The sequence below is a fragment of the Copadichromis virginalis genome, linkage group LG20 (genome assembly GCF_057382275.1).
Source record: "Copadichromis virginalis isolate Kocher_CV1m ecotype Utaka linkage group LG20, C_Virginalis_male_GT1.1, whole genome shotgun sequence".
NCBI classification, from domain to species: Eukaryota; Metazoa; Chordata; class Actinopteri; order Cichliformes; family Cichlidae; genus Copadichromis; species Copadichromis virginalis.
Genome location: NC_140637.1, coordinates 26,870,128 through 26,886,011, shown reverse-complemented (window position 1 = coordinate 26,886,011; position 15,884 = coordinate 26,870,128). Strand labels below are relative to the sequence as shown.

At 41.7% G+C, this 15,884-nt stretch overlaps 1 protein-coding gene across 1 annotated transcript in view; it reads left to right on the top strand.

The window, feature by feature from the left end:
* Nucleotides 1-4,314: 4,314 nt before the first annotated feature.
* The window catches only part of LOC146684964 (scavenger receptor cysteine-rich domain-containing protein DMBT1-like), an 18,316-nt gene continuing 6,746 nt past the window's right edge, over nucleotides 4,315-15,884 (top strand). The window contains exons 1-9 of the mRNA XM_085443670.1: nucleotides 4,315-4,382; nucleotides 8,657-8,734; nucleotides 9,508-9,942; nucleotides 10,250-10,570; nucleotides 10,728-11,066; nucleotides 12,011-12,430; nucleotides 12,747-13,067; nucleotides 14,014-14,433; nucleotides 15,373-15,792. Coding sequence (XP_085299796.1) covers nucleotides 4,343-4,382; nucleotides 8,657-8,734; nucleotides 9,508-9,942; nucleotides 10,250-10,570; nucleotides 10,728-11,066; nucleotides 12,011-12,430; nucleotides 12,747-13,067; nucleotides 14,014-14,433; nucleotides 15,373-15,792 — 2,794 coding nt within the window. The 5' untranslated portion in view covers nucleotides 4,315-4,342. The remainder of the gene's footprint in view (nucleotides 4,383-8,656; nucleotides 8,735-9,507; nucleotides 9,943-10,249; nucleotides 10,571-10,727; nucleotides 11,067-12,010; nucleotides 12,431-12,746; nucleotides 13,068-14,013; nucleotides 14,434-15,372; nucleotides 15,793-15,884) is intronic.

Sequence of the window (15,884 nt, the reverse complement as noted above, 5' to 3'; positions counted from 1 at the left end):
ATGCCAATTCACTGAGTTCAATCTTTATAAAGACAATACATATTGTACTGTTAGTGTAGGAAATGGAATTTAGCTCAGGTACCTGTGAAAACATCTGCTGACATTTTGTTGAATTCAGTTGTTAAAAACTTTGTACACAAAGTAAATCTATGGGAGTTCACATTACAAATTAATTTGAGTTGTGATTCTTTTCTCCAAGCTGAGCCACATCATCCGATCATAGCATTGATTTCGAGTTTCCCTATTCAGGTTGTTCATTTTCTCTTGTCCAACAGAGTAGCCAATGTATGGGCAGAAATCTGTGCCATCAGAAACTGAATTTGAATAAGTTAAATTTGAATTTGAATTGCTCAGACTGAATCTGAATTGTAACTTGAATAAATGCTTTTGAAAACTGAATTTGAATTAGTCTAATTTGAAATTGAATTTATGGTTTGAAAATGATCATCACTAAATTGAAATTGAATTTTATATTTTGAAAATGAATTGATTTGCTTTGAAACTGCATTTTATCCTTTAAAAATTCAGCTCTTGAATAATTTCAGTTTCACTTCTCACCATTCAGTTTCAGTTCTACAATTCAATTTCAGTTCCAAAATTCAGTTTTTTGGAACTTACATCCGGTTCCGGTTCAAGCGCAGATTAATAGAACTACGTTTTATTAGCGGACCGAAAGTGTTACCGACGGGAATCTACAGCGTCTTTAGCTGAATTAAGACTTCAGTGTCACGGTCCGCTGTGACGGACCGAGTGGAGAATGCGTGTAATAGATTTCTGCCCATACCAATGTTTTCTTCTTCCCCTGAAACACTTGTAATAATAACTATCATCTGGCGTCTCGTCATTTCCGGTTTTTTCTCGAGGGTCGTCACTTTACCGCATACGTGGACCACAAACCCTTGACGTTTGCCATGTCCAAGGTTTCCGATCCATGGAGTGCACGCCAGCAGCGCCAGTTGGCAGCCATTTCTGAGTTTACCACGGACATTCGGCACGTGGCTGGTAAATCCAATCATGTGGCTGACTGTTTGTCCCGTGCGCTGGTTTCTCCCGTCTTTCTCGGCATAGACTACTCCGCCATGGCTGCCGATCAGAGCGGTGACCCTGACATCCTCGCGCTTAAATCCACCCAGACGGGCCTCATACTGGAGGACAGACCCGTGCAGGACGGTGGTCCCCTCCTCGTCTGTGACGTTTCCACCGGCCGCCCTCGCCCTGTGGTTCCCGCTTCCTGGCGTCGTCAAGTTTTTGACTCGGTACATGCTCTCTCTCATCCAGGGGTCCGGGCCTCTGTTAAACTGGTCAGCTCTAAATTTGTTTGGCCAGGCCTTCGCAAATCTGTTAAGGAATGGGCGTCGGCGTGCATTCCCTGCCAGCGCGCGAAGGTTCATAAACACACCAAGGCGCCCCTGGAGCCGTTCTTCATACCCGGCAAACGTTTCGATCATGTGCATGTCGATCTGGTGGGTCCCTTGCCCCAGTCACAAGGTTTTACGCACCTTTTGACTGTTGTTGACCGGACCACCAGGTGGCCGGAGGCGGTCCCCCTGGCGTCCACTACCGCAGCAGTGGTGGCCAAGGCGTTTTTGTCGACCTGGGTCTCGCGTTTCGGCCCACCCGCGGACATTACGTCAGACAGAGGCCCCCAGTTCATTTCCGAGCTTTGGTCGGCCATGGCTGATGGACTGGGGGCTAAAGTCCACCGCACAACCGCATACAACCCGCAGGCTAATGGGATGTGTGAACGGTTCCACCGGTCGCTGAAGGCTGCCTTTCGCGCCTCCTTAAAGGATGGCAATTGGGTTGACCGCCTCCCGTGGGTTTTGCTTGGGCTGCGCTCTGCGGTTAAGGAGGATCTCGGCGCTTCCCCAGCTGAGCTAGTGTTTGGTCAGCCCCTCCGCGTGCCTGGAGAATTCTTGCCTGAAAATCCTCCTCCCTGCTTCGATCCATCGGTGCTCTCTCTCACCCCGCTTTTGCACTCGCTTCGGGTTCCTGGTCCGGTGCACCATTGCGTGCCTGACACCTTTGTTCCAAAGACTTTAGAGACTGCTAAGTTTGTTTTTGTCAGGCACGATGCCCACAGGACACCGCTGCGGCCGCTGTATGACGGCCCGTTCAGGGTTATTGAACCGGGCCAGAAACATTTTGTTTTGGATTTTGGGGGTCGAAGGGAGACTGTGTGTGCTGACAGACTTAAACCAGCACATGTTCTTCCGGACAGTGATGTAGTGCCGGCCCAGGCCCCTCGCCGTGGCCGACCTCCTGCACTGGGGTTGACAGTCTCTGGTTTTCCCCCCAGGACTACCCCCGGACCACCAACGTTTGAGCCTCCTCCTGCCTTTCCTGCTCGCCTTCACCAGCCTCGTTCACAGGATGGACCTTCCTCTGCCTGTTCTCTCCCTCCCAGGTTCAGTCGTGCGGGTCGTTTGCTTAGACCCAGGGTCCTGGACTGAATGGAGACCTGACTGTGTGTTCAAGGGGGGGTATGTGTGGCGGACCACCAGGTGGCTCCACTCACACACAAGTTGAAAGGAAGTGTGGGGGTGGAGATTTTGGCGCTGACTATATGTGAAGTTCTGTCAGTTAATAAAGTTGTTGGAGTGAGACACTGAGACCTCTCCTGTCGTTGTTACATACCTCCACAACATTATCATTATACGAATTATCATCTGGCTTTTTTGTCTCTTAAAGTTCCTTGCAGGCTTTAGTGCCTTTCAGATTTCCATTTGTTCTTTTTACTTTTTTCCCACACAATGCTTTCATCAAAATTTTTTCAGTTATAACAAAAAAATAAATAAAAATCATAATAAAAGAGCACACTACACATTTCAAAGTCAAGTACTGAGTAGTCAAAGAGCCAGATACAAATACTGTACTTGTTTATACTGACAAAAAAAACAAAAAAGTTATAAGAAATTCATTAATGATGCTATTGTGTCTCTGTTTCTGTGTAAATCAGCGCTCCTCTGAGCCTGGCTGCTGTGGTCAACTTGAAATCCAGTAATTTTTTCACTGGTGCATAAAAGTGTAAAGCCTTAATACCTAGTGCAGGGGTGTCTAACTCCAGTCCTCAAGGGCCGGTGTCCTGCAGGTTTTAGATCACACCACGGGTCAACACACCTGAATCAAATGATTAGTTCATTAACAGGCTTCTGGAGAACTTCAAGACATATTGAGGACGTAATTTAGCCACTCAAATCAGCTGTTTTGGATCAAAGACACATCTAAAACCTGCAGGAGACTGGCCCTTGAGGCCTGGAGCCGAACACCCCTGACGCTAGTGTGTCATATTTGATACGTGTGTTTTTGTCAGTTTTTCAGACTTCAGCATCATCAGTGGGATCCCCTCCCCTCCAAAAAACAAACAAACAAATTTAAGTAAATTGCACAATACAGTTTGCAAGTACCTTGATCTAGTGGGCTAAATATGCACATTCAGCCCGTCCTCTCCCACAGCAAGGCACATATCTACCTGCTTCTTTACACATAATATTATGCAAAATGAATTACAGAGGAAGAAGAGAGAGAATAAAAATATGTTTAGTATCTTTCATCTCATTTCATTAGTTTTATTGTTGCTGTTCACACTTATCAACTTTGATTCAATCAAAAAATCAGATCAGCTAAATTTACCATGCAATACACACAGCAGTAGTCAAAGTTCACATCTATTCCATAGATGAAAGTAAAAAGCGGAAGTGAAAAGTGTTTAATAGTTGCACACCAAACACAGAGACAAGATATTGAAAGCAGATTTACTGACTTGGTCATTGGTTCAGAAGCAGTCTCTAAGACTCATAATTTGAAGTCAGTAGGTGGCCGCAGCTTGTTTTCTTGGCACACTTTAGGTATTTGATAACTAATGAGTCGGCCTGAGAGCTCTTCCTGATCCTGTGCATCCCTTTATGTCCTCAGTTTTGAATCTTTGAATTCGACATTGGTGCAAAACTTCTCTCTGTGTGCCTGTCCACAGCTTGGTATATCTTTTAATCACTGCTGTTTTGGACAGAAAATGGACAGGAAGTGTTTTCACTGTTTGACATGTTGAAACTACAGTACTGCAAGATGATAAATTAATATTTTGCAATTCAATACAACCCAAACAGCCTGTTTTCAGTAGCGACTAAATGAGGGAAAACAAAGAATATTTAAGTTTTGAGGGATAACTTGAAAAGATATAACTTTAATTCATACACAGTTATTCTTTGACAGTGCAGTTGGTAAACCCTTAAGCAGAGGGGAGGAGTCAGGAGGAGGGGGACATAAGAACAAGAGAAGTAAGAAGTTCCTGGTTTGCAAGTAAAAAAGAAAAGAAGCAACATTAACCCATCAGTGACTCAAGATGAAAGTCTATCACATTTTGATCTGCTTCATCCTCCTAAGTGAGTAAATTCTCATCTCTAATATTCAGTGTTACTTGTCTTTTCTTTTCTCATGAATTAATCCTTAAACTTTGTTAATTTTTAAACACTAACTGCTTCAGCAGTTCATGTATTCAGCCTTTCTTCATTTTATTTATTCGGCGTTGAAAATAGGTCAGCAGTGAACCACGACATACACCACTTCCAAGTACATTAAAAGTAAAAGATAACTTAATATAAATAAATATAAACCTGCCAGGAGTAAGTTCATATCATTTCTTTTAGCACAACTGCTATGTGCTACTTATGGTGTGTTCTTTCATCCCTGTTTCATCCCCAGAAATTATTTTTCAGATCGCTGGTGTTTTTCCTCCAGTATAAAAAGAAAAACTCAGAACAATTTCCACTGCTCAAAAAACTTTTAATTCGAGTATAGCATCAAGTTAATTAAAGCTCTGGCTTATTAATCTGGTTAGTTAAGTAGCAGTGGGGTATATTAATCAGTTTAAGCTGCTTTGACTTCTTCTATCTGCTGGTGCTACATACCATGCAGGGGTCTGTCCTTTCATGATGGTTCTTCTCCTTGTGCCTCTTCTCTACAGTATGAGGAGTAACGGAATACATGTACTGCCATTACGTATTTAAAATACAAAATATGAGTAACTGTCTTCTGTTACAGTTACCATTTAGAAGGGTGGTATTCAGAATACAGTTACTTTGTTGTAATAAATGGATTACACGGCGGTCTTTTCCTGTTTCATATATTAGGCTATGCCCATTCTATTTTTGGTAATTCCACATCGTTGGAAACCCAAACCAAACACGCATTAAGAGGCTCTAAGGCCTGTGTCTCAATCTGACAGCCCATGTCACCCCTACTTGCGGCCCGCATAATGACGTGAAGAAATATTTAAAAAAGTTATTCCAAAAATGATTTAATATGAAGCAATAGGCAGAGCGTTACAGGCATAGCCCTAAAGAATCTAGCTACGAGCTGGACACGGAACCAGACACGGAACTCGACGTATTAGCCAGAGGTCCCTTTATGGTTTTACGGCTTTACGGTTCGGAGCCTCAAACCTGTTTTATATAGTTTTCTATGCGAGATCGCTGCAAAAAAGTGGAGCCTTACCCAATGTCCACCCTACTGTTACTCATTTTATATTAAGATTTAAAAATTTTGTTGTCACGGCAGGGTGCGCCAGTGTGAAGATGAGACCCAAAAGTACCGTGACATTAGTTAGTATTGATATGGCGAATAACCTTAAGTAATAGTAATAAATCACCCTGCAATAATACATTTGTGTAATTGTAAAAAGCATGATAATATATGAACTAATCCAAAGTATTCAGAATACGTTACTCTCATTCAGTAACGTAACGGAATACGTTACAAAATACATTTTGGGGCATGTATTCTGTAATCTGTAGTGGAATACATTTTAAAAGTAACCTTCCCAACACTGCTGAGGTATTCATTAAGCACAAGGTTGGTTATGGCCATCTTCCTGATGTTCTCGTGGATATTTGTTGTCTTATCCTGAACAGCGGTTCTGACACTCACCAGTCCTTGGCCTCCTTCCTTCCGTCTTGGGGTGAAACTGTCATGATCCTGGGTCTTTTGACCCAGCGTTTTAAGTTTGAGTTTATTTTGTTCATTAGGTTATCTAAGTTCATTTGGTTATTAGACTCCTTGTGTTTTCTTCCCCTGTATTTAAGTTTCCCCTCAACCTTCGTGTTTCATGCTGCGTGTCTTATGTTATCAAGTTTGTATTATCATGTCTGTCTCATGTTTCCTGTTTTATTTTGAAGGAGTCGTGTGTTCTTTGTTCATTGTATTTAGTTTCACTTCCCTTGTCCTGTCATTAGGCTCATGTCAGTCAGCTGTTCCTCCATGTGTTCCCACTTCCCCTAATCACCTGCTGTGTATTTAAGTCCTCTGTTTTCAGTGTGTGATTGTCAGGTTGTCTGTTGTCCACGCCATGTTTCCTATGCCATGCCATGCTTCCAAGTTTCTTGTCTAGGTTTTTCTTATTGTTTGTTTAGATTCCCCAGTTTAGGTTTGTGTTAATTTTGCTTCAGTTTGCCTTGCCCTTTGTTTGTACCTTTTCTACCAGCCATATTAAACGGCTCGCCTTTTGTTAACATTTCAAGTTCTGTTCCCTGTTCCTTGGAGTCTGCGTTTTGGGTCCTTTTCTCAATTCATACAGTCTGCCCTTGCCAGACTGTGACAGAAACCCTCCATCCATGATCTAGAACCTTTCTTATCTTGATGTCAGTGGCTTCTATCTCCTCCTTTGGCCAGATTGTTATCCTAGCAGGGTATGTGGTCACGGGCAGGATATAGGTATTGATTGCCCGAATCTTGTTCTTTCTATTACAGCTGACTTCTCAGGACTTGCCTGACCCTCCGCAGGTATTTGGTGGTTGCAGCTTACCTGCGGCCTCTTTGTGGTTCCTATTTTCCTGTGGGGATTCCTAGATACATGTTGCCAATGTTACCATCTAGTAGTACAATCCCCTCAGTTCTGACTACCTTACAACTACACTTCTCCAATCCGAATTGCATTCCAATTTCGTTGCTGTGTATCCTGGTGGTGCTCTGTCTACCAGTAGCTGGTGCTTTGCTCCTCTGGTATTCTTCCCAATTCCTTTATGTGTCTTTTTGAGGAATGTGCCTGTTCATCTTAGCCGCTGTGATGCCTGACAGGAGCTTCCATCTGGTACTGAGGCAGGTTCTGGCGGACCCTTGGGGATCAAGACTGTCAGGCCTTCAGTTAGCCATTCTTGGTGTCTCTTATTAACTAGCAGCTGGTTCATTTGTACTGCGAGACGCTCATGGAGTGCAAGCAGATTCTTCAGCCAGTAATTGTGAATCATGTCGGGGCCTGGTGATGTCCAATTCTTCATTCTGGAGACACTTTCTTGGATGTCTGCCAATGTGATGGTTACTGGACCATGCTCGGGTCCAGTAATGGCAGTGCTCATGAGCTTTGCAGTTATGTGTTGTGCGCTTATCACATATGCACCTCCAGTATTGCTATGTCTCTAGCCTTGGTGGTGTTGTTCTTATATTCCCGTGCCACTACGACTACACCTTGGATGGTTCTGTGGAGAACAACTGGTTTATTCTCCTGCCTTCTGTTTTTCTGGTATACCTCTTTGCTCGGCAGTTTCACAGCGTGCTGTACTTGTTAGGCACCTTCTTCATTCTACCTTTCTGCAGTCTAGTCTCCTTCTCCATGGAGGGTACTGCTCCTTGTGGCTGATCACTCACTGATCACTGCTGCTTTGGTCAACTGGTTAGTCTTGGTAATTGTGGCAGCGCTGCATTCACATCATCTAGTAGATCCTCAGGGGGTACTTCACGTAGCCTTGGTAATAGGCTACGGAGGGTCCAGGTTTCAAGTTTTGCCATGATGCCATCTTTCAGGTCAGTTCCTCTCACAATGCGTCGTCTTCCATCGCACTTGGGGCTTGGTACCCAAACTCGGGTGGGGGTGATGATGATATCTCCTCCCTGACCTGTCGTCCTGGTGCCGCTTGCCGTAGCATTGTGTTGTACCTCATCAATCTCTAGCCATGAGAGCAGTACCTTCTTCCGAATTTTAGAACACTGAGCTACTAGTTGTTTCATCATCAATCTGGATGCTGGGTATCGAAGATTCCATAGGTCCCTTGTCCTATTCATGTAACCCCTTCTGCTGGGGTTACTTGCGCAGTAGCATTCCAACAGCGCCCAATTTTCATCTCTTGCGCACTTATACCATCTTCTTCTAGTAGCCCACTTCTCATCAGTGTGTCCTGGTTACTCTGTCTCTCGCTCATTCTTGGTTAGCATGCGGGGGTCTAGCCTAGGGACGCTTACAGGATACAGTAGCCCACGACTCCCATTCCAAAGGCATGTAGTCTTACCACTACACTATCCAGCTGCAACACAACAAAAATAAATAAATAAATACCCAATTTCAAATGTTTAAACAAGTTCAAAAGCCTAATTTAACAAGTGTAGAAAAAGCTGAAGAAGATGTCATCACAAACAAACTCAAATCCTAATTTCTTCTTCACAACCTTTTTAACATAATCATTATCAGTAGATGGTTTGTGTAGGGAAGGATCACAAAGTTTTGATTTTTGCAAATTCAAATAATTAAGTGAAAATATAGCAAGTTTAACAACTAATTTTAAAACTTTATCACAATAAAATAAAGTAAATATTCAATTAAAGTATAAATATTATATTTTAATGTGTATTTAACAGGACAGTAACTACTGATTGCTTATCTTTTTAACAGATCTTCAGGATGGAATCACTTGTCTTGCCAATCCAGAAACTCCCAACCATACAGAAATGGATGGACGAAACACCACAGGTGGATATTGGGCTGTAGCACAGAACTCAGGGCCCAATATACAAGCATTCCCTGAGTGCCCATTCCTTTCTTTATTGATATCTTTTATGCATCTTCTGCTTTTGGGGGAATGGGTAAAATTCACTTCCTCTTGTTTGTGTTCATTATTATTATTATTATTATTATTATTATTATTATTATTATTATGATATTTGGCTGAATTTTAGCAATTTTCTGGTACTTTACTTTTACAGATTTCTACTTGAGATTTTATAAAATGATCTGCGGTCAGTTCAACACCTTGGAAAATTTAAATTGTTCATCTTACGATTTTTAATTTATTTATTTATTTTTTGCCAGAAAACCTTGGAATCTATGTTGTTAAATCTGTCCCAGGCTTCACACACTCTTGTACTCCAAATTGCCACCAATGCACCATCATAATGTGAAAGTGCGTGATAGTCAGAAATGTGCTTAAAGCAAAGAATAAAAGTGAGATGTATAAACTCAAACAGGTGTGGATCCTATGCTCCAGTATTTTGCAAAATGTGCAGTCCTTGGAAAGGCAATTGCTGCAATTGCTATTTTGGTGATATTCGGTGCGTAATTTGATAATTCATACAACCAATATCATGCTTGCAAGAGGCAAAGCATGACATAAACCCTATGGACCAGAGTGTCTATTACTGCGTAATACTGGTCAAAATAAAATAAACTGTTTATAAAAAATATGGTTCAAGCATCATTGCTGCACTACTATTATTTATTTGTATTTCTTTTTTAATGTCAAACAGAAGTGAACTCAACAGATCTGGGCTTTGGTTTATCCACAACTACTTCAAGACCACAGACCTCTCCATCTGTTCCGGTTAATGTCACTGGTTCAACAGCAGTGGACAACAGCACAGGAGTTGAGGGGGAGGTCCGCTTGGTAAATAGGGGTTACGGCTCCTGCTCTGGCAGGGTCGAGATCTTCCACAGTGGGCAGTGGGGGACAGTGTGTGATGATTCCTGGGGCCTGGAGGATGCTCGGGTGGTATGTAGGCAGCTGGGCTGTGGTAGGGTCCTGTCCATACCAACTAATGCACAAATTGGACAAGGCACAGGAACCATCTGGATGGATGAGGTGTCATGCACAGGGAGGGAATCCAAGCTTTCTGAGTGTCGCCACTCAGGGTTTGGATCTCACAACTGCCGCCACAGTGAAGATACTGGTGTCATCTGTCAAGGTAAATTTGAGAAGGTGGCAAGCCTGAGGTTCCACCTGTTTGACTGTATGTCCCTGATATAATTTCAACTGGTCACTGGTTTTCAGTGACCAACTATTATACAATTATTTTTACTTTACACTACAATATTTTACCTACAGGCTCTTTGACATTGAATACTACCATTTTGTTAAACATTCAAGTGGAAGGAAAGTATAGTTTAAACTGGGTAGTTTGCAGTGTTGTTTTACAGTATACAGTGCCTTATCACAAAAATTATTATTGAGTCCCAGATTTTATATTTTGTATGTATTTCTTTTTAACACAGAAATTCAAGAAAATGTTCGCTTGGTTAATGGAGGAAACGGCTCCTGCTCTGGCAGGGTGGAGATCTTCCACAGTGGGCAATGGGGGACAGTGTGTGATGATTCTTGGGGCCTGAGGGATGCTCAGGTGGTATGTAGGCAGCTGGGCTGTGGTAGGGTCCTCTCTGCACCAACTAATACACAATTTGGACAAGGCACAGGGCCTATCTGGATGGATGAGGTTGGATGCACAGGAGGGGAAATCAACCTATTCGAGTGTCATCACTCAGGGTTTGGATCTCATGACTGCAGCCACAAAGAAGACGCCGGTGTCATCTGTGAAGGTAAATTTGAGAAGTAGGATTCACTTAGGTGTCCACCTGTTGGACCTTTTGTCCCCGATAAAATTTTAACTGAGAGGTTTTAAGCCACAAACAATTACTGTAAAAAAAAAAAGTGTTTTGTTGACACTAAATTTTGTTAATGTCACTGGTTCAACAGCAGTGGACAACAGCACAGCAGTTGAGGGGGAGGTCCGCCTGGTAAATGGCATTTATGGCTCCTGCTCTGGCAGGGTGGAGATCTTCCACAGAGGCCAGTGGGGGACAGTGTGTGATGATTCTTGGGGCCAGGAGGATGCTCAGGTGGTATGTAGGCAGCTGGGCTGTGGTAGGGTCCTCTCAGCACCAACTAAAGCACGATTTGGACAAGGCACAGGGCCCATCTGGATGGATGATGTGCATTGCACAGGCTGGGAATCCAACCTGTTTGAGTGTCGACACTCAGGGTTAGGATCTCATGACTGCAGCCACAGTGAAGACGCTGGTGTCATCTGTCAAGGTAAATTTGAGAAGGTGGCATCACTGAGGTTACATTTTTTTACTCTGTGTCTATGCTGTAAAGTTTATTATACAATAATAGAAATACTATGTTTTGTTTACTTCAAACTGTGCTACCCACAGGTTTTGTTATATTAAATATTTTGTCATTAAACATCAATATTTGTCAATCGTTAGAGCGCCACCTAGATGTAAGAGAACATATCATGTTATATACTTTAGCATACTCCTCCTCAGAAGCTGACTACATCCATCTCAAATGTGGTCAGAAAAATTACCTTGATTTCCTCTGAATGCAAAAAATAAGGGTTTTCATATAATCATGTCCTCTGGTGACAGACAATTCACCATGAAACATGAAGCTATTGTTAAGAGAGAAGGAAAACTTGAATATTCATAAAACTTGGTTGAAGCGTCCATGATTCTGTTGGTTCTCCTGAAATATTTCATTGAAACAACCCAATCACTGCATTTTAGTTATAGTCATGAAATTCAGAGGCCTCGTTGATTATTGAAAAAGAAAAAAAAAATTTTTTTGTACAATGACGTAGACCCAAGAGGATGTACGCCATTATTAATTTAAGTTGATATTATACTGGTGGTTCCATCACTGCCTCTTTCATTAACAAATTCCCGCTGAATATTTAAAAAGATTAAGATAATCTTTAAATCGTTTTATCTACAGACTTTTTATTTGAGTTATTGTTGTGGGGGTTTCTCTGTGAAAGTACAACAAACACAAATCCTTGTGTTTTACCATAGCACACAAAACTGTTGAAACTCAAATGTGTAATCTCAATGTTGTCTTCAAATTGATTCATTTTAAATTTTAATACACACTAACAAATAAATTTTAAAAAATATTGTCCTTAAACTGTTTTTAACAACATTCTTTCAGCACAGCTGCACTATTATTACTTATTTGTATTTTTTAATTGCAAACAGACCCTGGATTTCCTTATTCCACACCTGCGTCAAGAACACAGACCTCTCCAGCTTTTCGGGTTAATGTCACTGGTTCAACAGCAGTGGACAACAGCACAGGAGTTGAGGGGGAGGTCCGCCTGGTAAATAGCATTCATGGCTCCTGCTCTGGCAGGGTGGAGATCCTCCACAGAGGCCAGTGGGGGACAGTGTGTGATGATTCTTGGGGCCAGGAGGATGCTCAGGTGGTATGTAGGCAGCTGGGCTGTGGTAGGGTCATCTCTGCATCAACTAATGCACGATTTGGTGCAGGCACAGGGCCCATCTGGATGGATGAGGTTGGATGCACAGGCTGGGAATCCAACCTATTTGAGTGTCGACACTCAGGGTTAGGATCTCACAACTGTGGCCACAATGAAGACGCCGGTGTCATCTGTCAAGGTAAATTTGAGAAGTAGGATTCACTTAGGTGTCCACCTGTTGGACCTTTGGTCCCCGATAAAATTTTAACTGAGAGGTTTTAAGCCACAAACAATTACTGTAAAAAAAATAGTGTTTTGTTGACACTAAATTTTGTTACCTACAGGCTCTTTGACATTAAATACTTCCATTCTGTTAAACATTTAAAAATGAAGGAAAGTGTTAGTTAAACTGGGTGAATTGCAATGTTGATCTGCAGTTTACAGTGAATCATCCCAAAATAATTATTGAGTCCTTGCATTTCTTTATTTTTTGTATGTAATCCCTTTTATCACAGAAACTCAAGGGAATGTTCGCTTGGTTAATGGCAATTATGGCTCCTGCTCTGGCAGGGTGGAGATCCTCCACAGAGGCCAGTGGGGGACAGTGTGTGATGATTCTTGGGGCCAGGAGGATGCTCAGGTGGTATGTAGGCAGCTGGGCTGTGGTAGGGTCCTCTCTGCATCAACTAATGCACGATTTGGTGCAGGCACAGGGCCCATCTGGATGGATGAGGTTGGATGCACAGGCTGGGAATCCAACCTGTTTGAGTGTCGACACTCAGGGTTAGGATCTCACAACTGTGGCCACAATGAAGACGCCGGTGTCATCTGTCAAGGTAAATTTGAGAAGGTGGCATCACTGAGGTTACATTTTTTTACTCTGTGTCTATGCTGCCAGGTTTATTATACAATAATAGAAATATTATGTTTTGTTTACATTAAAGTCTGCTACCCACAGGTTTTGTTATATTAATTTTTTTTCTCATTAAACATCAATATTTGTCAATCGTTAGAGCGCCACCTAGCTGTAAGAGAACATATCATGTTATATACTTTAGCATACTCCTCCTCAGAAGCTGACTACATCCATCTCAAATGTGGTCAGAAAAATGATCTTAAGCTTTTTTCTGAATGCAAAAATTATGGGTGTTTATATAATGATGTCCTCTAGTGGCAGACAATTCACCACAAAACATGAAGTTATTGTTAAGAGAGAAGGAAAACTTGAATATTCATAAAACTTGGTTGAAGCGTCCATGATTCTGTTGGTTCTCCTGAAATATTTCATTGAAACAACCCAATCACTGCATTTTAGTTATAGTCATGAAATTCAGAGGCCTCATTGATTATTGAAAAAGAAAAAAAATCTTTTTTGTACAATAACGTAGACCCAAGAGGATGTACGCCATTATTAATTTAAGTTGATATTATACTGGTGGTTCCATCACTGCCTCTTTCATTAACAAATTCCCGCTGAATATTTAAAAAGATTAAGATAATCTTTAAATCGTTTCATCTACAGACTTTTTATTTGAGTTATTGTTGTGAGGGTTTCTCTGTGAAAGTACAACAAACACAAATCCTTGTGTTTTACCATAGCACACAAAACTGTTGAAACTCAAATGTGTAATCTCAATGTTGTCTTCAAATTGATTCATTTTAAATTTTAATACACACTAACAAATTAATTTTAAAAAATATTGTCCTTAAACTGTTTTTAACAACATTCCTTCAGCACAGCTGCACTATTATTACTTATTTGTATTTTTTAATTGCAAACAGACCCTGGATTTCCTTATTCCACACCTGCGTCAAGAACACAGACCTCTCCAGCTTTTCGGGTTAATGTCACCGGTTCAACAGCAGTGGACAACAGCACAGGAGTTGAGGGGGAGGTCCGCCTGGTAAATAGCATTCATGGCTCCTGCTCTGGCAGGGTGGAGATCTTCCACAGAGGCCAGTGGGGGACAGTGTGTGATGATTCTTGGGGCCAGGAGGATGCTCAGGTTGTATGTAGGCAGCTGGGCTGTGGTAGGGTCCTCTCTGCACCAACTAATGCACAATTTGGACAAGGCACAGGGCCCATCTGGATGGATGAGGTTGGATGCACAGGCTGGGAATCCAACCTATTCGGGTGTCGCCACTCAGGGTTAGGATCTCACAACTGTGGCCACAATGAAGACGCCGGTGTCATCTGTCAAGGTAAATTTGAGAAGGTGGCATCACTGAGGTTACATTTTTTTACTCTGTGTCTATGCTGTAAAGTTTATTATACAATAATTGAAATACTATGTTTTGTTTACTTCAAACTGTGCTACCCACAGGTTTTGTTATATTAAATATTTTGTCATTAAACATCAATATTTGTCAATCGTTAGAGCGCCACCTAGATGTAAGAGAACATATCATGTTATATACTTTAGCATACTCCTCAGAAGCTGACTACATCCATCTCAAATGTGGTCAGAAAAATGATCTTAAGCTTTTTTCTGAATGCAAAAATTATGGGTGTTCATATAATGATGTCCTCTAGTGGCAGACAATTCACCACAAAACATGAAGTTATTGTTAAGAGAGAAGGAAAACTTGAATATTCATAAAACTTGGTTGAAGCATCCATGATTCTGTTGGTTCTCCTGAAATATTTCATTGAAACAACCCAATCACTGCATTTTAGTTATAGTCATGAAATTCAGAGGCCTCGTTGATTATTGAAAAAGAAAAAAAAAATTTGTACAATAACGTAGACCCAAGAGGATGTACGCCATTATTAATTTAAGTTGATATTATACTGGTGGTTCCATCACTGCCTCTTTCATTAACAAATTCCCGCTGAATATTTAAAAAGATTAAGATAATCTTTAAATCGTTTTATCTACAGACTTTTTATTTGAGTTATTGTTGTGAGGGTTTCTCTGTGAAAGTACAACAAACACAAATCCTTGTGTTTTACCATAGCACACAAAACTGTTGAAACTCAAATGTGTAATCTTAATGTTTTCTTCAAATTGATTCATTTTAAATTTTAATACACACTAACAAATAAATTTTAAAAAATATTGTTCTTAAACTGTTTTTAACAACATTCCTTCAGCACAGCTGCACTATTATTACTTATTTGTATTTTTTAATTGCAAACAGACCCTGGATTTCCTTATTCCACACCTGCATCAAGAACACAGACCTCTCCAGCTTTTCGGGTTAATGTCACTGGTTCAACAGCAGTGGACAACAGCACAGGAGTTGAGGGGGAGGTCCGCCTGGTAAATAGCATTCATGGCTCCTGCTCTGGCAGGGTGGAGATCCTCCACAGAGGCCAGTGGGGGACAGTGTGTGATGATTCTTGGGGCCAGGAAGATGCTCAGGTGGTATGTAGGCAGCTGGGCTGTGGTAGGGTCCTGTCCATACCAACTAATGCACGATTTGGTGCAGGCACAGGGCCCATCTGGATGGATGATGTGCATTGCACAGGCTGGGAATCCAACCTGTTTGAGTGTCGACACTCAGGGTTAGGATCTCACAACTGTGGCCACAATGAAGACGCCGGTGTCATCTGTGAAGGTAAATTTGAGAAGTAGGATTCACTTAGGTGTCCACCTGTTGGACCTTTGGTCCCCGATAAAATTTTAACTGAGAGGTTTTAAGCCACAAAC